This window comes from Balaenoptera physalus (genome assembly GCF_965194825.1).
Source record: "Balaenoptera physalus genome assembly, chromosome: 1".
In the NCBI taxonomy this organism is placed as follows: domain Eukaryota; kingdom Metazoa; phylum Chordata; class Mammalia; order Artiodactyla; family Balaenopteridae; genus Balaenoptera; species Balaenoptera physalus.
Window position 1 is genome coordinate 187,107,373 of NC_138882.1, and position 27,369 is coordinate 187,134,741.

Consider the following 27,369-nt stretch of genomic DNA (forward strand, 5'->3'; position numbering starts at 1 on the left):
GACTGCGTGCTGAGCCGGCCTGACATGCACGACGCCCCGCCCAGAGCAGGGACGGATAGAGGTTACTGCTTATTATTAATAAATGCCCTGAAGTGTTATTGGTGCTACAGATCTGCCCAGGGTATGGTGGGGCAGAAGTTCACTGTTCCCTGACATTCACGTTTGCAAGAAGGGTGGTCAGCAAAGGCTTCGGAGGAGGGTGACACCAGACTCAGATCTTAAGAGATGACACAGTATGCCCCAGGTAGCAGTGCCTGGCTTATACGGAGGGTTTATGGAATATACAAATGACATGGAGATCACATGTGACTGGGTGTGGGAAACACAAGTCACCCAATCTGCCTGACCCAATCTGCCAAGTCACCCACGGCTGGCCTTCCTTGCCAATCGTGAGCTGTTAAAGCTTCTCCCTGCAGACACCCGCCCTGACATGTGTACACCCGCCCACCCCAGCATCTCCCACTCAGTGGTTTGAATGACCTTTAGTAGAAACTCTCCTGTTTCTGACTGTCTGTCCCTCTCTCTGGAGGCATTCAAGACAGGGTGACACAGTGCAGTGTGGACACAGCACTCCCTGCTCTGCGCCCCCAGCAAGGGTCAAGTAGAGGATGGGGCTGTGGCATCCGTGCATTTCCTGTCTCCCAGGAGGTTTTCTGAGTCACCGTCTCCAAGGGACAGAGTTTTGCTCTCATGATAGGAGCCAGGGAGGATGGGGCTTCAGCAGTCCCACGGTCAGGGTGGGGACTTGAGTCTGATCCAGGTCTCGGTGTCAACCCTGAAGCTTGGAGCAGAATTCCCCGGGGCTGCAGCTCTGCTGGGGAGAAGCTCTGGGGCATGGCTTCTCACCCCGAGAGTCTCTCTGGGCAGCTGGGTCAGCCCCTCTTCTGCTCAAGTGTTGCCGGAAGAGGTTTTTCAGGAAGACGAATGGGAAAGGATGAGTTGCTACAAAGCAGTGAAAGTGAACAGTTTCTCCCGGGGCTGTGTCCGGAGCACCAGGAAAGTCCCAGCCAAGGAGGTGTGCTCTGCCTCTAGCCTGTGGCCCAGTCTCTCTGATGGCGGCTCCAAGAGCAATGAGAGGTCAAGAGCCTGGAGGCTGGATCTGGTTCCCTGGGACCCCGAGGTCCCAGAGGCTGCTGGGCAGTGGTTGTTGACAAAGAGGAAAAGGTCTGTGGTGGCCGGGCGGGGCCAATTAGGGATCGACGAAGGAGACTGCGATGTAGCGGGTACCTTTGGTGGTGGGGAGCCCCTCGTGGTAGTGCGTGAGTCGCCCGGGGTGCATGAGAGTCCAGCCCTTCCGTGGGGCTCGGACGGAGCAGTTGTAGCGCAGGAACCGACAGCCCCCGCCCTGGGAGACAGGAGGTGTCAGTTCCCCAACAGGAAGCACCAGTTCCCCAATGGGACGCTGGGCCCTTCCCCTACTACCCCCATTCTCCCATCTGAGCCATCACAGCCAAGGGGCTCTCAGCACAGCCTGCCTGGGGATGCCTTGCAGAGCGACGGCCATGAGCTGCCTAAGGAAGACACTCAGCAAAGACCAAGGGATCAAGAGCACTGGCCTTGCAGGTAGGCAGCACTGGGCAGGGCCAACTAACTCTGTGACCAACCTGAACCTCAGTTTCCCCTTCTGGAAAATGGGCATTAAACTGTACAGGGTGGTAAGAATTAAATGAGATGATACAAGTAAGAGCTTAGGGCTCAGTTTCTCAACCTCAGCACTACGGACATTTTGGGCCAGATAATTTCCCGCCCCCTTTTTTTTTTAATTGGGATAAATACATATATCATAAACTTTCCCATCGTAATCATTTTTAAGTGTACAGTGGTATTAAGTACATTCACACTGCTGTACAGCTATCACCACCATGGGCCAGATAATTCTTTCTCACGGGGGGTGTCCTGGGCATTCCTGGCCTCTACCCACTAGATGCCAGTAGCACCCCCATAGTTGTGACAACTTCAGGTATTACCAATGTCCCCCCCAGGGAGAGGGGCAACATCACCCCCTATGAGAACCTTGATACATTGTAAACTCTCAAAAAAAATGATAGGTGTTTTTATGGGTGTCCTTCACAGTGCCTGCTCAGGACTGAGTCCCAAAAAGCTCTTAGAAAATAGTAGCTTAAGGAGTAAATGAATGAATGAATGGCTGGCTCCCTAGCTGATCACACCTAGAGGCCTTCCCTGGGGCCCTGAGGCCCTCAACTGCTCCTTCCAAACCCTCATGTCTTCCTGGTTTCCCTAGCCCTCCCCTCTGGCCTCTAGCTTGTGCCCCGCACCTGCACTAACTCTGTCCTGTCATTCCCAAAGCTGCATCTTACTTTCAAGAATGATGAAAACCCTAAGCTTTTGATTACTAATAGCTATCATTCCTTGAGTACTCATTATGGGTCCATGTAAGCAATTACCTGGATGAACTCATTTAATTCTCACGATTCTACGGGGGCCTCTCTAGGTTTTCCCATCTAAGACGTGAGGAAACTGAGATGCTAAGAAACGTGCCTGGTTATATGTTACAGAGAGCTGGTGAGGGGAGAGGCAGGACCCAGGTCCAAGCGGTCTGGTCCCGGTCCTCCTGTGCCGCTGCTCTATTATGTCTAAAGCCTTCTCCCTCCCACCAAATTGTGCTCTGAACCCACCCCGTCCAAGAAGCCGTCCCCATGGACCTGGAACCCTTTCTCTCGGGTTCTCTGGCACCGGCATACCCAGGGCCCCTCTGCCCGACCACCTTGTGAGTGCTCCCCAGCCAGCCCTCCCCCCGGCCTGCCCCCGGCCCGAGGTGGCCGCCGCTCACCTCGTAATCCACCCCAACCCGGTTCAGGGCAATGTTAATGGTGAAGGTGGAGGCGTCATGGTGTGGCATCAGCGAGGGTTGCTCGTCAGGCTTGTAGCGGACAACAAAGGCCAGGTCGAACTGGGCCTGCGTCGAGGAAGCGGGACGAGAGAACTGGAGTTAGAGAGAGGCCCCCGAAGGCCGGGAAAGGCAGGGGTGCACAGAAGGGACCCCTCATCCAGTCGCTGGAACGTTGGCTGGGAGGGCAGGTCTGTTTATGCTGTGTTCTCCAGTGTGTGGCACAGAAAAGGTTCTCAGTTAAAATGTGGGGAGGAAGGGAAGGAAAAGAAGGAAAGGGAAAGAAGGGGAGGACATGGAGGAAAGGAGGGAAGAGAGGGAGAAAGAGAGGATGCAGAGGAGAGGAGGGGAGAAAAAGAAGGGAGGAAATGAACTTAATCCTCACGACCAGTTCTGGCTGGTGATTCCTTGAGGGTAAGGCCCAGGCACACTCAAAGCAGGTATTTGGAGAAAACCATTTAAAGAGGAGGTGACTGAGAGAAGGAGTGCAAAAGCCAAAGAGACAGTCAAAAGACACATGAGGCAGGAGCTAAAGGAATGGGCACGCTGGCCAGCTAACTGGGGGCTTGTTTGGTGGGCTAGCATAGGAGTCACTGAGGCAGGATTTAAGTACACAGAGAAAGATGCAAAGGGGTGAGTCAGAGGCTAGAGGCCCAGTGGCCTTCCATTACCCTAGACGCCTCCCGGGGCCCCGCCTCACACCTGATGGGAGGAGACTTCACTCCCGGAGACCAAATATTCTGTCACTTCTCCCCCAAGCCAGGAACACCCTCCCCCCCACAAGCCCCAGCCACTCCACCCCAAGCCCTCATCCTGGCTGCACCCCAGGCACGCCCACCCTGGTGTAGTAGCCCGGGTAGAGTTTCTCCGTCATGGGGGCGATGTACTCCACCAGGAACTTGTGCCACTCCCGCTCAAAGTTGATCTGGTTCATGTGGATGTCTATGGTCGGCACGTTTTCGTAGCCACCCTGGATGCGGTTGTCCTGGAAGTGACCAAGGAGAGTGTGGTAAGCAGAACTCTAAGATGGGCCACCCACCACCCCGCTGGAATTCCAGCCCCCTGGTGTACAGGCTCTGTCTAATCCCCTCCTTTGACCTGTGAACCCAATGGGATAAGGTTAGGTTACAGGACAAAAGTGATGGGGTTTAGCAGATGTAATTAATGTAACCAGTCTATTGACTTCGGGTTAATCAAAAAAGGAACTCATCCTGGGTGGGCCCTTCAAGGAGGATCTTGAAGAGGGAGACTCTGTGTCCTGCTGGCCTGGAAGGAGCAAGCTGCCTGAAATTCTACAGCTGCAAAGAAATGAGTTCTGCCACATGAGCTTGTTAAAGGACCCCAAGCCTCAGATGAGACCCCAATCCCGGCTGATACCATGACTGCAGCCTTGTGAGGCCCTGAGCCGGACTCCCGACCCACAGAAACTGGGAGATAATAAATGGGTGTTGTTTTAAGCTGATAAACTTTGTGGTGATTTGTTCCACAGCACAGAAAACCAATGCAGAAGGCCACAGGTTAGCTGGGGCCCTAGCATCCCAGGGCTGGCCCGGTCAGTGCAGCACGAGGGTTCACCAGACCCCATACATGGGCTATTCGAGTTACTGGGTTCTGCAGATGAGCTCTGCCACCAAGCACGTAGATTAGGCAGTAACCAGAACCACTGCTTAGTCAAGCTGCCAGCCCAAAGGTTAGCTGGTCTCTGAGGCACATAGGCCCAGGGGCTCATGTGCCTTTAAAAATGGTTCCTGAACTTTCCAAGACGTATGAATTCCTCCTTCAGGGAATGCACAGCCTGTCACATAAACCACGCCCCTTGCTTCTGCTGTCTGGTGAACTTGGCACTGCTGTTGCTTCTTAATTCTTCTGCGTCCCACACTTGCTCATTCCTCCCCCATCTCCATCCACACCTGATCTGGGGAAGGAAGCTAAATCATTCTAATCAGAAACCAGGAACTGGAAAACTTGCAATTTAAGCTTAAGGCAGCTTAAAGTCACCCAGCGGCTATGGCAGCTTGAGGACCAACGCCCCATCCCATTTCTCAATCCCTCTACTCCTAAGTGCCCGCAGGCACCCCTGCCAGTGCCCCCATCTCCAAGAGTCGCAGAGAGGTTTGCTGGCTTGCCAGGAAAAGAGCCCAGCGGGCAGGCATGGGGGAGGGGCAGCCACCCCCAGTGGCAATCCAGGCGTCTGGGACCCCTTGTTATCTTGTTACCCTGTTATCTCCCAGAGACCACCGGCCGTAGTGCTCCATCTCCTCCACCAGCTCATCACAGGCCGTCTCCGTGAAGATGGGGAACCAGTAGACGTCTGGGCAAGGCTGAGGAGGGCGGGGACTCGGTCACAGTGTCCAGAGTGGCCTCACCGCATTCTCCCCTGCCCCCGTGGCCCTCTGCACAACCCACCGCAGGCAAGGCCCCTCATGTGGTCTATGCCCAGTCCCACACACTCCAGTCTGTGAGCCCTCCATGTCCCCACGAGTGTCCGCAGGGAGCAGGGGCTCAGGGAGCTGCTGAAGGGGGAAGGAAGCAGAGCTCAGAGCTGGCCTTTCTCAGCCAAGAGCAGCCAGGGCCAGGGCCAGGGCCAGGAAAGGGACATGCGTATCCCCAGTGCCCCCAGGGAGCAGAGGCCCGCAGGCTCCGGGAGAAGCAGAGAAGCATTTGTTTCTCACCCTAGGCCCACGGTCCACAGTTGAGACCACATTTGGGGATATTTTCTCCTTTCTTGTTCAGGCCAGGGAAGAAGCGTCAGGCACCCCCAGGCCCCTGCAGACTCCAGCTGGAAAGTGCCAGCAAGAGGAGGGGGCCCATCCCACTGTCCACTCCCTCACCCCAAGCAGTGCCACAGCATAGAAAGGTGCCTTCTCCCCGCCCAGGTCGGCTGGCTTTGTTCCTCTGCTGTTTGTCCCCCCCCGCAGCAGGTGCCGATATGAATCCAGCAGCTTTGTTCCCAAAGGGCCTCCAGTCCTTACCATCTCCACCATCTTCCCTGCCAGGGCCTTGGTGTAGTTCTCGTGGATGTACTTCTCCTTCCAGTCCTGTGGGGAGTGGGAGAGGTGGGGTTCTCAGGCCTGCCTGGGCCAGCTGGGGCTCACCCCTTGTTCCACTGCATGAGCTGCTCCAAGATGGAGTTCTGCCCCGCAAGCCCCCTGCGGGGCGCGGTGGGAGGGAGCCGGTATGTGCCTATGCCACTGGGTCATGTGAGCTGATGGGTGCACAAGTGTGCCTGCAGGAGGGGGTGTCTGCATGTGCGTGTACACGTGTGTGCATGTGTGTACAGGTCTGCCTGCAGGTATGTACATGTGCCCACATCAGCCACAAGCTTGCAACGTCTAGGGATGCTGTCACAACTTTCTCCTCCTCTGATCATCACAACACCCTCAGAGGTGAGGCAGGCTGGGATAGTACATCCATTTTAGAGCTAAGATAACTGAGGCCCCAAAGGTGGAGAGGCTCAACTAAGTCACAGCTGATGGACCACAAACCTCGGCCTCTGACTCCTGGTCCCTCCTCCACCAGACGGCACTGCCTCTGGAGATATTCTCCTCTCCCCACCGAAATCCTGCCCAACAAGCCCCCTGGGGCAGAGGGAGGCGGCGGGGGTAGGGGTGGCTTGGGGTCCCAGCCAAGGTCGGGCTGTGAGAGGGAGGCTCCTCAGGCCACAGGATCACTGGGGTCCCCTCCGCTCCCACCCCTGCCCACCCACAAAGGGCCTCACCTCGGGGTTGCTGAACACCTCCCAGAGGTCGTTATGGAGGTGGGTGGTTTGGTAGCTGTCTAGGGACAGCAGGTGGCCGAAGGTGTGCCGGTTGGTCAGGAACAGGAACACATCCTGGGGAGAACGGGCCGGATGGAAGAGACCCTCCCCCTCCCCTGCACACCCCCAGGGGCGGGGTGGGGGGCACGACTGCAGCCTCCTCTGCCCACCAAATTCGAGTTCACCCCATCTCCCCAGTGCCTGGATGAGGCCTGACACTGGGAATGCAATCAAGGAAGACTTCCTGGAGGACTGAACAGGAATGAAAGAATGAATGTGCAAAAGAAAAGGATGGTGTTCTGATCCTGGAGTTAGTTGTGGGCACAGGGGAAACATTACCCTGCCATCACAGTTTTTAAAATAGCCACAAAATAATATTGTGTGGGGCACGGGGATAGGGTAAGGGCATCTCAGGCACATTACTTGGAGTAAAGGTGGAAAGTTTTAGGTAGAAAGTTTTCTTTAGGCTCTGTCGAAAACGTAAATAAAAGAGATGGTGTGAAAAAATGATCCTGCAGATCCCGAGGACCAGCCCTCATGCCCGGGGCCCCAAGTGCCCCCACCAGGGCCTGGCAGCCTTGAAGCAGCCCTGCTGGGATCTCAGAAGCTGCAGGGCCTATGGTGACAAGGTGGTCGATCTTCCCCATCAACAGGGCCTCTTCTGACTGCCCAGCCCAGGCTAACCTGCTGCCGGACATTGGCACAGAAGGCCATGTCCGGGTCCAGCTTGCTGTGGTGGAATAGGTCCATCTCCTGCAGCTCAGCCCGCAGGGCACTGCCCTTGATCAGGTAGATGTTTGAGATGTAGGGCACGTTCCAGACGCCGCTAAGGGAAAGAAAGGAAGATGGAGGGGGCCACAGGCGATGGCGAGGGGTCATAGTCTGGGGGTCAGGGGGAGGAGGAAAGGGGAAGTCACAGGCTGGGAGGGCACGATGGTGGTGATTTGATTCCCCTACACTGGGCACATGGGCCCAGGATAACTATCAGGAAGTCCTTCTGTGTGTCTGACTGCAGTTTTCCTTTCTTCAGTTAAACAGGAATTTGAGAGCAGCAGGACAGGAATACTGGGGAGGGCAGTGCTGTGAGGCTAAGAGGAAAGCAGATGAGGGTGCCCCCCACCCTGCAGGTACTCACACACGCCGCCCCTGCACAATGTCCACGTAGTCCTCGGAGCGGGCGTAGTAGCCATCTGCACTCAGTGTCCCCCAGAAGTTCGACCACAGCCTCCCGTGGCGGGTCATCAACGGGGCGATGACATTCCTGGGGAAGGAAGCACCTCAGAGGGAGTCCCTCTGCCACAGGGAGGTTGGGGCAGACCCAGGTATGGGGAAGGGGAGGGAGAGTGCCTTCACCCTGCAAGCACCTCCCTAGGGTAGGGCCTGGAGCTGGGTCTGGCCCATCTGGTGCCAGCTCCCTCCCACAGGGCAGCCAGGAAAGGCTGGGGTGGGGGGTTGCGGGGATGGGATTTGGGGGGTGAGGCTGGGGTCTCGTAGCCAGGAGCTGGGGAACATCCTAGACCAAGGTAGCCAGGCTGGGAAAAGCCCGCGGTCATAGGTGAGGCCAAGGCGGGGGAGGAGGAGAAAGGCAGGGGAGGGGCTCCCACCCCAGGCCCAGGCCCAGGGGCATGGTGAGCCCTGGCTCTGAGGGCCTGCTTTTCCAGCAGGCACAGCCCACCCAAGCCTCACTTGTTCTGCTCGATTAGCAGCTGCAGGGTTTTGGGCTCGGTCAGGGCCACATCGGCATCCACGCTGAAGTAGTAGGTGCAGCCACGGTCCTGCCGGCACAAGTCCCTGCATGGAGGGGGACACAGGGTCAGCGGGGACAGGGTTCTGGCGCCAGCCTCCCCACCCAGGATCCCAGAGCTACCCCGAGGCTGCAGTCCCCAACCATTGCCCATATCTGCGATCACCAGGTACCAGCCAAGGGTCTTTAGGGAGCTCAGGCCGGCCCTGCTGCAGGCTGGGACCAGCCACCTCCAGGTCCCTCGCAACTCCGAGACCCAACCCCTGGGCTACGGAGCTGTCAAGACAAGACCCAGCGCCTGGCAAGTGGTGTCTAGTGCCCTGAAAACCTTGCTACTGGCGAGAGCAGGCCCACAGACAGGTGCCTACACTGCCCGGGGCTATGGGTAAACCGGTTCTGCCTTTCTGGAGGATAGTTTGGCAACTTGTACCCAAAATCTTAAAAATCTCATACTAAGTAAAGTAAGTCAGACAGAGAAAGACAAATGTGATAAGATATCACTTATGCGTGGATTCTAAAAAAATAATACAAACCAACTTATTTACAAAACAGAAATAGACTCACAGACATAGAAAACAAACTTATGGTTACCAAAGGGGAAAGGGAGGGGGAGAGATAGATTAGGAGTATGGGATTAACAGATACAAACCACTACATATAAAATAAACAACAAGGATTTACTGTCCAGCACAGAGAACGATATTCTCTATCTTATAATAACCTATAATGGAAAAGAATCTGAAGCTGTACACCTGAAATTAACACAATATTGTAAGTCAACAATAGTTAAATTAAAAAAAAAAAAAAACTATGTTCTTTTTGTTTATCTGGTGCCGGGCTCAGCAAACTACGGGCCACAGTCCAGATCTAGCCCACTGCCTGGTTAGCTCATGAGCTAAGAACGGTTTGTTGTTTTTTTAAAATTTATTTTATTGAAGTATAGTTGATTTACAATGTTGTGTTAATTTCTGCTATACAGCAAAGTGATTCAGTTATACATATATATATATATACACACACACACACATTCTTTTTCATATTCTTTTCCATTATGGTTTATCGCAGGATATTGAATATAGTTCCCTGTGCTATACAGTAGGACCTTGTTGTTTATCCATTTTATAGATAATAGCTTGCATCTGCTAATCCCAAACTCCCAATCCATCCCTCCCCACCCCATCCCACAAGTCTGTAAGAACAGTTTTACATTTTTCAATGGTTGGGGAAAACAAAAATCAAAAGAAGTCACGTGAAAATCCTATGAAATTCAAATTTTAGTGTTGATAAATAAAATGTTACTGGAGCACTGCCACGCTCAATCGTGCTCCAATAGCCGGGCTGAGTGGTCACGGCCGAGCCCACAAAGCCAATTTACACAGATTTACTAGCTAGTCCTTTCTAAAAAAATTGCCAGTCTCGGATCTGGACTTTCTAATTCTTTTATAGTCAACACAAATTACTTGTTTGTTTTAATGATAAAGGAAAAAAAAATCAGAGATTGTTTCTCTAATTGTCAGCATTTATCTCCTCTGACCCTCCAGTCCTTCCTCTTTCTCTCATTTGCTTCCTGAATCTAAATGACAGTGCTCAGCCTCTCCCAGGAGCACCGAGCTTGGCCCAACTATTTCCCCATTTGAGAGATGGGAACACTGAGGCCCAGAGAGGGGCAGGACTTGCTGGAGACCACACAGCCTTCTGAACCTGTCTCCCCGCCTGGTGCTCCTGATACTGCAGCCCCTCTGCTGTGACACCCAACTCACACGCCCATGTTCCTGGCGTCCGCGTTCGCCACCCGCACCTCGGGGCCCAGCAGTTTCACAGACTGGTACTCGCTGCCATGCTCTGCCAGGAACTGCTCCACCTGAGTCTTATGTTGCTTCTCCTGGGGGTGAGGGGATGGAGGGTGAGAATGAGGCTTCACCCCAGGGACCACAGCACCTTCTGCTACTGCAGGCTGCTCTCCGTCATGCCTGGAACATCCCTGGCCATCTGCTTTCCCAGCCCCAGAACTCTGCCCACACCAGACCTTCTGCCCGGAGTGCCCTTCCTGGCCCATCCTTTGACCATCCTCCTCTGACCAGGCCAGGCCCACAGGCCTCTTAAGAGCCTCTGTCACCAGGACAGTGCCCCTCACCCCACAAGCCGCACAGCCATAGTCGTTGATTCTGCTGGTCCAGGGTGTGGCCCTGGGGTCTGCTTTGCTCTAAAACGCTCCAGGCGATCTTCAAAGTGCACTTTGAAAAACAGTTTATACCTGGAGCCCCTGCACCGGGAAGCGGAAAGAGCAGGGTGTTTAAAAACAAACCCAGGGTTCAGAGAGAAGTCCAGCTCTGCTCTGATTAGCTGCATGAACTTGGACAAGTCACTTCACCTGTCTCAGCTTCAGTTTCCTCCTTTGTAAAATGGGAGGGCGATCATGCCTCCCTCACGGGGTCACTGCAAGGAGTCAACAAGTCAGAGCACAAAGTAGGTCCTCAAAGACTGCCTGGAACAGTTCTCTTTTTCTATACAAAGTCACAGTTCATGCGTGTGAGGTTTGATGTCTCCAGGGAAGCTGGGAGCCTCCCAAGGGCAGGGCCTACACCCTCCTCCTGTTTCCAGGTGGCACAGTTGAATGAATGTCTGTGACCCACGCAGAGCTGAGCTGAGTGGGGGACCACAGGTCCCTGGGGGTGGGGTGCAGACAGTCAGGGCCGAGAGGTCTCGGAAAGGGGTGACCCTAGACGGGGCAGCTGAGAAGACTCTAGGGAAGACAAGGAGCCTTAACAGCAGGTAGAATTTGGAGAGCGTATTTGGCTTCTCTCAGCAAAAGCTGAGAGGTGGGACTTTAACTGGCTGGGAAGGAGAGGCAGGCAAGGGAGGGAGCTAGTCCTGCTAGCCACAAAGTAGCAGGCCTCCAGGCCCTCCCCGATTCCTCAGAAGGTACTCAAAGAATGAAAACCAATTTGACTATCACCAGATCAAATCAGGAAAGACAGCCTGAAGCAGGAAGGGAAACAATGACAATGACATCAGCTGAGAGCACCTACTGTGCAACTTGTTTAACCCTTGCAGCAATTCTCCTGGCCTGCACTAACATTATCCCTATCTAAGAGACCTAAGAGATGAGAAAACTGAAGCCCAGAGAGGTTGAATAACATGCCCAAGGTCACACAGCTAATATAAGCAGTGATGTTGGGGTTCAAACCCGGCCAGTCTGACTCCAGAGTCAACCCAGCGACTGGGGATACAGCCCACTGCCCACTTCCGTTTGGCCCAGACAACCCTGGTTCAGTCACTTCCTCAGAGGTCTCAGGGCGTCTCGTGAGGCTGAGCCCTTGACCCAAGCCACACGGCGACCCCACCAAGTGCCTGCTACTCACATGGCTGTGAATGAAAAGCCGCAGCCGTTTCCGGGGGTAGTGGAGGCGCAGGAGCCGCTGGAAGAACAGGGACAGGAACGGCGTGGGCTGTTCGATGAACACGCCAACCAGGACCGTGGGCAGAGCTTCATCCTGCATGGGGAGAGGGTGGCACAAGAGTCCGGTGATGTCCAGCCGTTGTGCCACCGCTGAGCCCCGAGGATGGCCTGAGGGATCTGGAGCCACAGGCAGACGCTTGTGGACTTAGCAGGAAAGGGGCCTGGGCCGGGGCGCTCCAAGCAGGATGTGCAGGTGGCAGAGGCCGGGACCGGCAGGGAAGCAGCAGGAGGCTGTCCCTGCCGGGGACGAGAGCAGTGTGAGCCCAGACTTGGAGCGAGGACGGGTTGACGGCACGCCGTTGGGAGAGCTTGGCTGGCATGGGGTCTGAAGTGGGCCTTAAATGAGGAGTAAGTTTCGTGGGATGGGGAGAAGGCTGCAGGAGCACCTGAAGGACCAGGCAGAAGAAACCGGAACACAGGCATCTGGGGGAAGCTGGAGCGTGTAGTCTGAGAAGGTTTCCAGGAGGAGGTGTGTGGGTGAGGAGGAGGTGGATGGAACCCCAGACAGGGAGGTGACCCCTCTACCTCCCACCAAAGACAACAGAGTCTCCAGAATCCACCATCCTCCCCTCCCCGAGGGACGGAACCCCGGGGTCCAGCAGCCTCACCCCGATGCCCTTGAGGCTGCGCAGGCCCTCATCACACACAGCACATCCCGTCTCAAAGGTCCAGAAGCGTGGGATGTAGTTGCCCAGGTAGTTCAGCTGCAGCTGTGGGGAGACGGGGGGTCTGAGAGGAAACAGACTCAGCCCCCACCCCCGCCCCCCCCAACCAACAAGTCACATCTCCCTGGGCCCCTTGTGGGCCTGCACCCCAGCCTCCCCTAAGGGGCCAGGAATGTGGCTTTATTTGGGGTGGGACTTGGAGAGCATGTCCGTCCCCCTGGAGATCACCAAAGCGGCTATGAGGGAGGGCGGAGGGAGGACTCAGCACTCCGGTGCTTCTTCATCTTTGGATCTCCTGGGAGCTTGTAAAATGCAGATTCCTGAGCCCCACCCCTGCAGACATTCCAAATGAGCAGCTCTTGGGTGGCATCAGGAAATCTGCATTTTAACACCCTCTCCTTCCCCTCCGTCCACGTGATTCTGACGAGGGTGGTCAAGGACCACACTTCAAGAAATGTGCTGTGATCCAGGGGCCCGTTCCCCAGGGGCCAGTTGGGTCTGGCCTGTTCCCCCGCCCCTTCTGTAGCTCTGGGAGCACAGGGAACAGTCTGTCCTGTTCAGGGCTGGCGAGGCCTCATGCCCTGGTACAAACATTCAATCGATGTTTGTTGAATGTAGAAACAAGCCTGCCCGGGAGTGGCAGAGTACAGATGACTGAGGGCAGCCCAGTCTGGGTCTGGATAGGGACAGGAGCCTCCTTTGTGGTCCAGCAGAGATGGACAGGGCACCACCAACCACCACAGTGAGGAGAGAAGGCACCACACTGCACTCAGATGTGAGGTCAGAGGCAATGAGTGGGTCCCAGGTGGGTGGCCCTGACCCCAAGGAGAAGCGGTGGCGTCACAGTGGGAGCACAATTGGGATTCTGGACCCACATCCCACTCTCCCCCGGGAGCTGGGGCCCCTCCCTACCTTGGTAGGCCCATTGCCATGAATCAGGACTGGGAGGGTGTCGTAAGCCAGGTTCCTTGCTCTCACTTGGCCCATTTCAAACTTGAGCACCACCTCATCTGGGGGGCAGAAAGTAGAGACCTGTCCAGCATCAGGCCCACAGGCCAAGCTCCAGGGCTGACAGGATGGGCTAGAATCCGAAGTCTCCCCCAGTGAGGCCCTGGGCTAGTCACTTCACCTCTCTGAGCCTCAGTTTCCTCATCTGTAAAATGGGGGTTAGAGTGGGAGGATTCCGTGTCCTTCGAGTACTTAGCACCACGCCTGGCACGTGGTAAACATGGAATCCATGGCAACCCCTACTGTTTGTTGTGATTACTTATTAGAGCCGGAAGCAGAGGATGGGAGCAAGCAAAGACCTGAAACATCCCAGCTCCAGGTGCAGTTCAACCAGCAGGGAGGCCTGGGTCGGGCAGGGACAGATCCTGTCCCGGTGGAGAAAGCCCCTGCAGTAGGGTCCCAATACCCAAGCTCTGACCTGGTCAGTCTGCACGTAAGACAGCGGGTAGGACGCTGCCTTGCCTGACAGTTAGTTAGAAAAGGCCCTTTTCCCAGAGGCCTGAGAAGATGCCGGGCTGGGAGGCCTTTTGTGGTGGGTGATCATGTGATGGGAGCCCCTCTGTGCAAGCTCCTGATCCACCTAAGAGGTGGCCTGGACCCAGCTTCTTAACCTAGGTTCACAAACTCCCAGAACCCACAGGCCAAAGCGCGCAATGCTTCTGCACCTCCCTGGGAGGGGAGCTGGAGCTCTCCTCAGATACTCAAAGGGGTCCATTTACCCCATTAAATCACCAATCAATGATCTGGTCCAAATTCTCTTTTCTAAGCATGGGAAAACTGAGGCCCGAGGCGGGTGTGTGTGTTTCTTGCCTGAGGTCACCCAGCAAGATAGTACCAAAGCAATGTCATCACCAGCCACCGACAGGACCAGGCCAAGAGCATTTGTGGTTTCAAGGGCCAAATGGCCTCTCTGCTTCCGAAGTCATCCATCAACTCCCTGCCCCCAGCCCGGGAAGTCTTCACGTGGGAGGTGGGAGGGAAGGGGAAGGAGGTGAAGCAGGCTCACCTCTAAAGACCAGGTATGCAGGGCAGGGATCAGGTACCCACTGACTGCATCACCCAGCTCCTCCCAGGCTGAGCCTTGGTGTCCGGCAGGCTCTCTGGAATGACCTCCTAGCCCTCCTTTCTCCACCCCCAGAGAGACACAGCTCTGCCCCCAGAGGACATCCAGGTGGTCTCTGGGGACCTGGGGATGAGGTGGGTGACATCCCAGCACAACAACCCAAGAGGAACCTCCTAGGCTCAGGTCCTGCCTGGAACCCTCATCTCCTTACCACTCCTCTCAGGATCCCCCTCCCCGTCGGGGCTGCTCACCCAAGGCTCCATCCAGATTCTGGAAGATACGGCAACGGTGGTCCAGGGTGATATTGATCCCCTCCTGCAGGAAAGAGGGCACCAGGCTGCAGCAGGGACAGGCCCTGGCAGAGGACAAGGTTCCATCACCCAGTGTGGGGAGTCTGTCCTCCCACTTCTGCCACTTCCTTTCCCCACACCCACTGATGTGCCCTGTCACATCAGGGCAGCTGGAAGCCCTGGGAAGGCCAGCCAGTGGCCAAGCCCCTGGGATCTACTAGTCTAGTGGCTCTATTCACAGAGAACCAGGGACCCTCAGAACTGGAAGGAATCTAAGGCAACAGCTGGTTCAACTACAACAACAACCATAGTCATAACAAATGCTTGTTTAGCACTTTACTATGTGCCAATCACATCCTAAGTATTATATGTACATTAACTTAATCCACACAACACCCTTATAGATTTAAAAACAAGGCACACAGACTTCCCTGGTGGCGCAGTGGTTAAGAATCTGCCTGCCAATGCAGGGGACACGGGTTTGAGCCCCGCTCCGGGAAGATCCCACACGCCGCGGAGCAACTAAGCCCATGCGCCACAACGACTGAGCCTGCGCTCTAGAGCCCAAGAGCCACAGCTACTGGAGCCCGCGTGCCTAGAGCCCGTGCTCCACAATAAGAGAAGCCACGGCAATGAGAAGCCTGCGCGCCACAATGAAGAGTAGCCCCCGCTCGCCGCAACTAGAGAAAGCCCGTGTGCAGCAGCGAAGACCCAACGCAGTCAAATAAGTAAATAAATAAATAAAATTTTTTAAAAAACCAAACAAACAAGGCACAGAGAGGTTGGATAACTTGCTCAAGGTCACACACTTAGTAACTGGCTAAGCTGGCATCTGAGCCTGGCAGCCTGGCCCTGAGGTCCACGTTCACTGCATAATGCTGCCTCTTCGAGATCTGACTGTGTCTCATGGAACCCTAGGCCAGGCCAAGTGACACTCTAGGCTCAGCCCTCATCCCACAGAGAACAGCTCCACTGTTTTGTTTTCGACCATGGGTTTCTGCTAGCAATGTCACTGGAGGCAAAGGGGAAGGAGGAGGAAGGACTGAGCTAACTAAAGATCAAGTTCATAGTTTCCACTGCACAAGTCCAATTGCTTCATTTCATTATTTCACGGATAACAAAAATCGAGGCCCAGAGAGGGAAAGTGAGTTACCCTATGTCACGCAGCACAGAATAAACAGGGGTTGGGGGTGGGGTAAGCAGGGAAGAATCCAGGAATACTGACCCCCCTCAAGGGCTCCCTAAATTTCCTGCCTGCCCAGAGGACACTGGCTGGCTTTGGGGCTACACTGGCCCAGTTCTACTACCTCCATTCCCCTCAATGATCTCTGTGTTGTTTTTTTTTTGGCCTTGCCACGTGGTTTGAGGGATCTTAGTTCCCCAACCAGGGATTGAACCCGCACCCTCGGCAATGAAAGCACAGAGTCCTAACCACTGGACCACCAGGGAATTCCCCAATGATCCCTGCCTTGAGACAGGCTGAGAGGCCTAGCTTCTGGGGCCCAGGTCCAGCCAAGATCACATCAGCCCCCTAGAAACCCTCCAGGTAGGGTTGGGCAGGGGCAGCTCAGCCTGTCAGTTCCTTTCATGACCATCCTCACCACCTGACACGAGGCTGTAAATTCCTTGTGTCCCCAGCTTGAAGGTCCACGAGGGCAGAGACCCCAGCTGTCTTGTTCATTGCCATATCCCTGCCCTACACCTGATAGTGTCTCACACACCACAGGCACTCAATAAATACCTGTTGAATAAATGAGTGAATCGAAGAATAGATAAATGGAGTGTCAATACCCAACCCAGTGGGTCAGGCCTCGGGGGCAGGTGCGGCTCCCAGTGCAGCCTGGTCTGGGGGAATCCAGCGTCAAGATCCCACAGTCCCACCCACTGCCTCTTACCCTCTTCTCCGGGTCCAAGAAGATCTTGGTGTAAAAGAGCTGGTCACTGTCACTGTCTTGACCCTCCCACTCGGCCACCAGTTTGCTGAGGTTGGGGGCATAACCGATGAAGCCTGGGGGTGGGGGACACACAGAGACAGACACTTAGCTTCCGGCCTCTAAGCCAGGGGCCTCTTCCCAGCCTCCCCTCTCATCCACCTCCCACTTCCTTACCCATAAGCCCTGCCTCCTCTCAGAAGCCCTCCTGGATTAAGAAGAGGTGATGTCTACAGGTTGGAAACAGTCTGCCAGTTAATGCCACTTGGTGACAAGTTCCCACTGAGCCCAGAGAGAAGAATCAGTGCTGTCCATTAAGCTGCACCAGCTCAGGTCCTGGGCACCACACAGGTGGTGAATAAATGAATTAGACCAGAAGCCCAGGAGAGCAGGGCTGGTGGGGCCTAGGCTTGGAGCCCCTTTTCTACAGTTATCTGAGAAACTTGACCCAGAGAAGGGCAGAGGCTGAGCCAAGGTCACACAGTACAGGAGGGCTTAGAGGGTAAGGCCCACACAGCCCCCAGGCTACAGTGCAGACTGGTGAGAAGGGAAGAGAAAAAGGAGAAGGTGGGCAGCCAGGGAGGGCCCTGCCCCAGGGGACACCTCTACCCCTGGGCCAGGGCCAGGCCATCTGGGCTGTGCTAACTCTCCTGGCCGATGGGGAAACGTGGTCCCTGGGGGCGGATCCCCCTTCCGTGGCTGGACAGAGGAATCCAGAATAAAATACGGATTTTATTCTCTGTGCAGTAGGAAGTCACTGAGTGATGTGTGTAGATTCGCATCTGGCTGCTGGGTGGAGAATGGACTGCAAGGGGCGAGGGTGGAGGCTGGCAGAGCAGTTAGGAGACTACTGCCTATGCCAGGGGCCCCATGAGGCAGGGGCAAGGGGCGTGGACATGAGAGGGCAGATTCCAGAGATCTTTTGAATTGGGAGTGATGTGACCTGCTGACGGACTACGGTGCGGGAAGGCAAGGGAGGAATCAGGGGTGACTCCCTGTTTTTCCCTGTGCAGATGGGGGGCTACTGAATGAGACAAGGAAGATTGCAGAGAAGCTGATTTAAGAGTTAAAAAATCAGGAGTTCTACTGAGGACATTCTGCATTCAGGACCTGTGAGCCATCCGCATGGGATGTCAAGCCAGGGGGGGTCCTCACCCAGGCAGCAGATGGGCCCCTCTGGAGCCTGCCCAGCCTGCCACACACTCCGCACCCGGGCTCCTCACCTCCAGAGCCCAGGAACCTCTTGCCGTCAGATACCACCGGGTACTTGGCCTCCAGCCTGCGGTCTGGGTAGATGAGCTCCTCGGCAGAGAAGACCACCTGGCTCCTGGCCTGCCGGAACTTCTTCAGGAGCTCTCGGGGCCCCGAGGCAAACAGCACGTCGTAGCTGTGGCCAGAGCCGGGGAGAAGACAGGGCAGGGCAGAGGTGAACAGGGAGGAGAAGGGGCGGGGGAGAGGGAGGCAGGGGCTCAGGAGGGTACAGGCAGGAGGAGACCAGGGATCAAGGCTCTCCCCCTCCTCCCACGCCAGCCCCAGGCCACATCTGGGAAATGGATCTGCCCTGTTGCCTTTGCCCCTGCCCACCACGTTTCCACCCCCTGCCTGGGCAGAGACGTGGTCCCCATAATCTGTGCCCATCTCACACTCAAAGCATAGCTCACCATACCTGGGCAGGTCCCCCCACACATCTTTTCACCAAGAGTGGACATGGGTCTTTTCTGGGGTTCATAGACCCCTTAAAACTGCAGGCAACCTTAGCTAGAGTAACCCCCCCTCATCCCTGATGTCCTGGCAGGGCCTCATTCTAGAATATTCTTCTACCTCTCAGCTGCCTACCTGTCTGTGAAGAGAATGACCAGGTCCTCCTTGTCTGCGTGCTTCTCCAGGGCTTTCTTCAGTAGTCGAACCTTCAGCCCTCCACCTGCCGACATCTCCTTCTCCCCGTGCCAGTCCTCCCCCAGCCCCAGCGCCTGCAGAGAAAGGCCCCTTAACATGAGCTTTTGGTAAAGAAAAATCTGGCCAGCTCAATTTCCAGCCCCACCTGGGCAGTGCACATCTTTGCTTCTGTCTGTATCCAGCACCTCCTCCCCCCCCATGGGAAACCATTCTAAGACATATGTGTGGCTGAGCAGGTGCCTGGTGTGGTCATGTGACCATGGCTGGCCAATCAGAGACTCCCATCTCTCCCAGAGCCACCAGTTTGAGCATGTAACCCAAGTAGGGCCTATCAGAGTGTTCCCTGGGACTGTTCTGTTAAAGGTAAGGAAAGGTTGTCTTGTTCTGCTGAGGTTGTGAAGCTGGGGCATGTGGGTCTACGGCTGGTGGTCATCCTGCCACCATGTAGAGAGAGCATGTCTGCAAATGAAAACAAACAGGGCCTAGAGATGGAAAGACAAGGCCCTTACCATGCTGCTTGAACTCCTAGATCCGGCTATGCCTGAAGCAACCCTCTGCCTCAAGCCCCATTTATGTAAACTAATACACTTTCTTATATTGAATTTTTAAAAATTTATTTATTTAATTTATTTATTTTTGGCTGCGTTGGGTCTTTGTTCCTGCGCACAGGCTTTCTCTAGTTGTGGCGAGCGGGGGCTACTCTTCATTGCAGTATGCGGGCTTCTCATTGCAGTGGCTTCTCTTGTTGCGAAGCACGGGCTCTAGGTGCGCAGGCTCCAGTAGTTGTGGCGCACGGGCTTAGTTGCTCCGCGACATGTGGGATCTTCCTGGACTAGGGCTCGAACCCCTGTCCCGTCCATTGGCAGGCGAATTCTTAACCACTGCGCCACCAGGGAAGCCACAAACTAATACACTTTCTTTCTGGCTTAAAGCCACTAGACTGCAAGCTGTGTAGGCAGGGCCCTGGTCTGTCTTGTCCATCATTCTGTCCCCAGTGCCAACCACGGTACCTGACACAAGGAGGCACTCAGCACACTCAGTGAAATGGAGGAATCTCTCCCTGCAGGGCTCAGCCCCACAGACTGCAAGCACAGGACATGAAATCCATGCCACTGATGGACATGGCGTTAGCTTGTGTTTCTTTACAGCAGTGTTTATACAGGTAAGATATCCAGATGAGGGCATCCCCAAATCACCTGGGAGGCCTTGTGGAAATGCTGATCCCCAGGCCCTACTCTCTAAACTAGCCACAGGTCCCCCGGTGAGTCTTATGCACTAACATGAGCACTCCCACATACCTCTCGAGTCTCACCTTCCACACACCCTCTATCTACAGCACCTCCTAGACTTTGCTTATGTTCTTCCCATCTTACTTTTCCAGAAGATTTCCCTTTGGGCCCAAGTCAGTTTGGGAAAGGCAGACATCCAGCTCCTGGACTCTCCCACCACCCATCGGCTATCTCTGCCCCACCTGGGGAGCCCCTTACCTGGATCTTGTAGCTGAAGAACTGGGCTGAGCGCTTGAAGCGTCGGAACCCCTCGGTCTCCTTTGTGGCCACTGTGAGGACCAAAAGGTTGTCTAGGGATAGAGAAGGGAATGAAGGATGAAGAGAGGTGACAGCAGGAGTGGATGACCGTGCCCAGCGGGATGTGTCAAATCCCACAGGATGTATCTTCATGTCAACCCATTATAGACAAGGGCCCAGGGCCCAGGTAGGAAGAGACACACCTAAGATCACTCAGCTGGTTAATGACAGACCTGGGACATAACCTGCATCTCCCAATTCTCCTTCAGGGCTCCATTCATCTGGTAACTGACCAATGTGGCAGGAAGTACCCAGAGCAGAGGCGTCTGCACCTCGCATTGTGAGACTGGGTCTCTCTGGATTTAGGAGCAGAGGAAGGGATTCGCTCTGAATGCTGAACAACAGGAGGACCTCTCTGGCCAATATCAGACATTAGCCTGGCAACAATCACAGCTCTCCATGCCCGCACTCAGGGCAGACATTGCTAATCAATCCCAACAGACTTTCTTGCTGAGCCTCACTTGGCCTTGGATTCTCCCAACACTGTGAGAACCAATAAGAGCTGGCCTGAAGTGGAAACTGACTTGAAATCCTGGCCTTTGGCCAGAGCGGCTATGCTACCTTTTTAACGACGGACCTCTCTGGGCTCTGTAGTGTGGCTTCGCCTCTGCAACAGAACCTGCTGGAAACACTCCCAGATGCCATCTCTGGGAGCCCTGAAGAAGCCCCTCCCAGACCATACTTTGAGGCTGTGTTCTATGAGAAGTGAAGGCTCTGGGAGTCCCCTGGTGGCCTAGTGGTTAGGATTTCGGGCTTTCACTGCTGAGGCCCTGGTTCAATCCCTGGTCGGGGACCTGAGATCCCACAAGCCGCGCTGCACAGGAGAGGAAAAAAAAAATTCCCTGTAGCTGGCCTGGTTAGGCTCCTAGCTCTCTCTGCTCCTCACCAACTGTGTGACCTTGGGCAAGTCCTTGACCCTTCTGAGCTGGTTTCCCCCTTGTAAAATAGGGATAGTAGTAGTACCTACTTCCCAGGGCTGCTGGACTAATTAAACGAGATCAGGCCTGTAAAATCCTTGTTGGGATGCTGGGACACACTAAGCTATTATTGGTGCTTATTACTGAGAGGCAAACGCCTTGCTCTGGCATTCAAGGCCTCCGTTGATTGGCCTGGTGACACACTCATTCCCTCCATTGAGTGGGCCCTCCTCCTGGCTGGGCTCCTCCCTCCTGCCAGGGCTCCCTCTCTCTGCTCTTTCTCTAACCTTCCTCCAGGTCCCAGGGCCAGTGACACTTCTTCCCTGCCACCACCTCTATGAAGCCTTCTTGGATTTCTCCTGACCTCTCTCTGGGCAGAGGGCAGGACCCCACTTTGCAGCGCCCATCATTGTTTCACTGGCTGAGCCTTACTTCCCTGGGGTCCAGGTCTTAACACTTTTCTGGGTGAACAGACTCACCAAGTGGCCAGGCCAGCACAGGCAGGTAAGGCCCTCCCACCTCGACCTCCCCAGGAAGTCAGGAGGAGCCTGGGGTAAAAGAACAAAGGAGTCCAGCCTGACAGAGCTGGCTGAGCCGAGGGGCAGGCTGCTGGTCCCAGAGCAAGGGGTTGGTGCCAGGTGGCCCAGCCAGGATTGGCAAGAATCCGCTGTGGGTGGGTCCAGAGACCTGGGGCAGAAGCGGGTGGATTCACTAGGCAGATGTGGAGAGGGGAAGCCTCACCATCTGACCCTGGGGTCCAGGAAAGAGGGGTGCTGCTCACACTTGGGGAAGGGCTCCCCCCAGCTCCTGCCAGGATGGTTAAGTCTGCCCTCAGGCAAGGAGAGCCAGAGCCCCAGCTCTGAGGCCCTCTTGTCGACAACAGGGGCTGCTGGGGACAGGAAGAGTGTCACATTTCATGGATGGAAAAAGCCAGCGTGTGTATCTATGTGAGATTCTGGATTCTCCATTGGACCAGGGCTCCTGAAGTCAGGAAGTGGGGGAGGGGAAGTGAGGAACCCAAGACTCAGACACGGTAACCTGCCCAAGGGAGCCATGAAGTGGCAGCACCATGATTTGGACACAGATACCTGGACCCAGAATCCCCTCTCTTAACCTCTGCACGCACCGCTCAGGCCTGGGACGTGGCCAGGCGTCCGTCTCCATCTGTCTAATGAGATTGACCAGCTCAGGCCATGCTGGACCCTCCCCACACGCCCCCTTCCTCCTGCCCAGCCTGTCTCCGCTCAGTTTTCCTGCCAGGTGCTTGCAATGGCGTCTTAACAAATCCTGGGTTCCTTGGGCAACACAACGCCCACTCTCCTAGCCAAGGACCCCACAAAATCCCCCAGCGCAGAGGGCCCCAAACCTGCCTGCATATCAGCATCACAGGGGAGGTTGTGAAATCCACATTCTTGGGCCCCAGGACCAGAGATCTGAGATGGACCCAGGAGTCTGGATTTGTCCTACATTTCCCTGGTGATTTCTGATGTCAGCCACATTTAGAAACCGCTGGTCCAACACATCCCTTGGTCCTCTGACTCTGGGCTCCAATGCAGGGGCCTGGGAGGTGGTTCACAGCAAGAGAACGCAAGGCAGGTCCCTCCCGTAAGGGACCCTGGCATCACCCCTCAACAGCCCCATGAAACTGCGTCGCTGAACCCAGCCAGCACCGCATTCCTTTGTCCTGCCTGCAAAACTTGCTCCTTCCCCTGAAAAGGCCCCAGGCCACTTCCTCCAGGAAGCCCTCCTCAATCTCATCCCCTTACCCAGTCAGTCCTTGGCCCGTCTCCGTGTGCACAGCAGGTGAAGTACCAGTACAAACTTGCTCCTCCCTTTGCCAGGCCAGGCCCACATCTCTATTTCCTTGGTGTCCCTCCCCCTCCCCAGGACTCGGACTGAGTGTGACTTGGGCCTCAGGTGCAGTGTCTGGCCTTCAGGAGCCCTGTGGTGTGGAGATGATTAGTAACCGCTAGCACTGTTGAGCCTTTTCTGGATGCCATGCACCTCGTGAAGCGTGTTACATTCATTATCAAATTTAACCATCAACACCCTGTGCGGTAGGTGATATTTTTACCCCCGCTTCTACAGGTGAGGAAACTGAGGCACAGAGAGGCTATATAACCTCGAGGTCACAGGACCTCGAAGTGAGAAGGAAATGAGGTGGAATTCCAAATGCCCATGCCCTTCACCGCACTGTTTCCCCGTCCAACATCCCGGAATGCTGGGAATCCCAGCTGTAGACTGAATCCAGCATTTCCAGCCACCTTCTCTCAGACCTCCCCAGTGTGGGCACCCGCTCCAGTCACTGGGTGAGGTCTCTCCCCAACTCACTGCACAGCCAGAGCTCTGGGCAGCCTACAGGGTGACAACGTGGCCCAGGGTCCCGCCCACCTGCTTTCTGTCTGGTCCAGCCAGCTGCCTTGGGCTGAGGCCAGGGCCCACGTGAGGCCCGACATACAGGGCTCTTGGTCCCCCTGACCTGCTGCTCAAAGTCCAGCAGTGGTTTCCCCAGATAGATGACCCATGATCCAGGGTCAGCAGAGACAAACCAGAGAGCAGAGTGGAGTGGCAAACTGCCACAGATTGCTGGGAGAGTAACTTAGCCTCTCTGTGCCTCTGTTTTCTTATCTGTAAAATGGGAGTAATAACAGTAGTACCAGGGAATTCCTTGGCGGTCCAGGAGTGGTTAGGACTCTGCGCTTTTACTGACAAGGGCCCGGGTTCAATCCCTGGTCGGGGAACTAAAGTGCTGCCCTGGAGGGCAGGGATGGAGAGGAGCTGCGTTCCTGAGAGTGAGAATGATGGGGAGTCGGGGGGGTGGGGCACGGGGGCCTTGCGGGGAGTGCAGACATCTCTCTGGGATCCTAAGAGAAGGCTGAGGACTCAGGCCCTGTTCGGCCGTGCTCCTTCAGATGCCACCTCCTCTCCCCAAGCAGTGTCGGTCCAGGCAAGGGGGTGGATGGTCAGTGTGTGGCCTTGGCTCCCAAGGCACGGTCATGACACACCCAGTCTGCTCTCTGGGGAGGTGGGAATGAATGAAGCTCCTCTCCCATCCCCCACACCCATCTGGGGCTGGAACGGAAGCCAGGAGATGGGGATTCCCAGGGCTGGAGCCAACTCTACCTCTTCCCCAGGTCTGGCCTCCCACTCATTTCTGCCACCTCAGGTCTCCTCACACTCCCCCGCCCTGACACACACACAACCAGCTGGGTCTGCCTGCTTCTCCATTTCCTGCGGCGGAACAGCACGACCTGAAGCTCCCGCCCAAGCCCAGCCGGCATCCCTGGAGTCTCAGATCTCAGCGGCCATCGGGCTCAGGCCGGTCCTTCCCTCTCCGTGGCCAGATGAAGGCCTGCAGGGAAAGGCATGGGCCCAGGGAGAGAGGCGGGCTCAGCTAGAAGCAACTACAAAAAGAAGGACGGACCATGTTGCACCTGGACTCTCCCGCCCCCTCAGCTCTGTGCAAATTTGCTTGCTCGGATGCTGCTTTGTTGAAGGCCTTTTTCTGTCCCCCACATCAGTCTGGGGGCCCCCCAGGGCAGGGCACTGACGCCAGTGGGCAGCTTGGGCAAGGCCTGTAGGAAAAACTACCATCCTATGCTGCCTCCTTGGCCAGCAGGCTGAGGGCTCCCAACCACCTGGGTCTGGGACAGTTGGGCAGACTTCCCCAGGCAGCATCTGCCGGCAACACCTGCCCCCCCATCTGGAGGTAGGGGTCAGCAGGAATGGGCAGAGGGTCTGAGTCCCACTCAGTGATGCCACTTCCAATCAGCTGTGGCAACCTGAGACCAGGTGTTTAACCGTTTAGGGTCTCAGGCTTCCTATCTGCAAAATGAGGCCAATGATTCCTTATGTATCAAAAGGGTCTGAATGGAGCAAGGGAAGCACAGGGCCTCAAACTTGAGAGCGGCCTGACTTTCGCCACATGCCTGGGGACCCGCTTACTATCTACTAGGTACTTTACCTGGATTATCTCAGCAACACCCTGAATCCTGTACCCTCTGTGGGGGCTGCCTTGTGTCTCCTCTGTCCCCTCCCATCGCCTGCTAGGGGTCAGGGCACCCGAAGCCTTGTCATCAGTTTGGTCCCTCCAACTCACCTCCCTGGGCTTCATCACCTCCCTGGGCAGCTGGAGTTTCTCTCCTGGCATGGTCTGGGGTGGAGGGAGCCTACATCAGCAGAAGCAGAGGGAAGAGAGGCCCAGGGGGAAAAAAGGCCAGCAACTGGACCCAGGCCACAGGACCTTTGCACACACCACCAGCCCAGCCCTGTGCTTAGCACCTCCCTCACTGGATTTTTTGACCTGTCTTACTGCCCTGCTGGGATACTCCGGGAAAGCTGGCAGCGCTGGGCCAAGAAAGAAAATGCGTTTATGGGCTGGGCATTGAGCTGAACTCTCACCAAGAGGCCACATCCCACGGAATCCTTGTCAAGAGGTCTAGGACGGAGGTATCATCATGCCTGTTTTGCAGGCTAGAACACCAAGCCTCATGGAGATTAAGCACCACTGCTTTACCACGGGAGACGCATGGCCTTGGGCAGAACCTGGCACAAAGGAAGTACTCAAGAAATGGTGGTTCCCATCCCTTTTCCTGGCCCAAGCGTCTGCTAAACTACCATCCTGCCCCACTCTGGTTCCCAGTTTCTCTAGAAGAGTGGGCCAAGGGGAACGGGGGATGATGGAGGGTGTGGTCAGTCTGGCTCTGCTTCGCCAGCGGTCTGTGTCCTCCTGGGGCTCTCAGATGCTGACCAGGCGGCCCTGCAGGTGGTCCAGGGAGGGCTGGGGAGGAGAGTAGCACCCGCTCAGGATAGTGGGACACACTTTGAAATCCAATCTGCCTTGGGGTTGTAGAAAAAGCACTAGACCCGGAGTCCAGCAGATCTGAGACCCACCACTCCAAAGCTGGATCCCCCCTGGGCAGTCACTACACCTGTCTGGGCCTCAGTTTCCTCATGTGCAACCCGGAGAGAGCAAGACCCACCTGGGAGGGGCAGAGCAGACCACTGAGGACACGGGTGAAAGTACAAACGGTTCTGTGATGTGAGCCACCTCCTCTGTCCCCCACCCCGCCCAGGTGCCCCTCGCTCCATAGTTATGAGGCCTAGGTGTGAATCCTGATTTCAAAGCCCACAAGCGGTGTGACCTTGGGCAACTGAATCAACTCTGGAGCCTCAGTTTGCCCAGCTGGAAAATGGAAATGATAGAAGGATGCACTTCCAAAGGTTAGGATCCTGCTTAATTGACGTCTGACTCATAGCCAGTGCTCCACAAAGGTAGTTATGGTCCTTATTATTATGAGTGCTATTATTATTTGACCCTCTGGGTACTAAACGGGACTTGGGCCGTTCCTCCCCTCCAGCTGCCCGAAAGTGGGAAACGCAACCCTAAGAGGGGAAGTGCCTTGTCCAAGTCACCACTGATTCAGTGGACAACTGGCCTGAACCCAGAACCCCTCGGAAGCCCAGGCCTCCCCTACAGGCTGGTCCTAACGGAGGCAGCCCCCAGACCAGCCCACCTGCCCCCATCCCCCCCACCCCACCTCCGGCCCCGGATTCACCCCCCCCTGCCCCCGGCCCAGAGCCCTCACCCTCCGGCTTGGCATCACCCTTCGTTTCGACCAGGAGCAGCCAGCCCAGCGGGGCCAGGAGCAGCTGGAGCCGCATGGTCCGGGTCTGGGAACGTCCGGCGTGTCCAGCGGCGCTCGCTCGCAGGCTGGAAACTTCCCGACGGGGCCGGCGATCCCGCTGCCACGCACTGGGCCCGCCCCGGGGGCGGTGTCGCGCCGCGCTGCCGGGGGGAAGGGTTTCCTGCAGACTCGCCCGAACCCGCAGCCTCTCCGAGTCCGGGCAGCTCCCTGCGGGCCCGTCCCTGCGGCTCCCGGGTCCTTCCGCCGCCGTCCTCCTCCCTCCCTTCTCCGGGGGCTTCACTCCGACCGGAAAGAGGAGGGGAGACGGGGGCGAGGCAACAATTTCTATACCCCGGACCCCGCGCCAAGCCTTGATGGTATCAATAAACGTAAGCCTCGGTTTCCTCTCTGGAAAGTGGGGTTTATAATGGTATCTATGCGTTGGGCCTTGCACGGGTTAATGACATTGTTACCTGCAGTGCCCTTAGAACAGCCCCTTGATAAGCCCTCAGTAAATCTCAGCTATTCAGATTTCATTCGCCCTTGTCCAAAGCCTTGGGCGTGAGGGTCTGAGCCT

At 55.8% G+C, this 27,369-nt stretch overlaps 1 protein-coding gene across 1 annotated transcript; it reads right to left on the reverse strand.

Moving 5' to 3' along the window:
- Positions 1-245: 245 nt before the first annotated feature.
- PLOD1 (procollagen-lysine,2-oxoglutarate 5-dioxygenase 1) lies at positions 246-26,948 on the reverse strand. The gene is made up of 19 exons (XM_082416699.1): positions 26,754-26,948; positions 20,150-20,241; positions 18,603-18,736; positions 17,990-18,153; positions 16,731-16,843; positions 14,797-14,860; positions 13,387-13,484; positions 12,418-12,519; positions 11,712-11,843; positions 10,110-10,231; positions 8,292-8,396; positions 7,741-7,866; positions 7,290-7,431; positions 6,567-6,680; positions 5,821-5,886; positions 5,065-5,169; positions 3,687-3,833; positions 2,792-2,917; positions 246-1,345 (listed from the first exon to the last, which is right to left on the reverse strand). Exons 1-19 carry the CDS (start codon positions 26,827-26,829, stop codon positions 1,190-1,192), a joined length of 2,184 nt encoding a protein of 727 aa, XP_082272825.1. The 5' UTR covers positions 26,830-26,948; the 3' UTR covers positions 246-1,189.
- Positions 26,949-27,369: the final 421 nt, after the last annotated feature.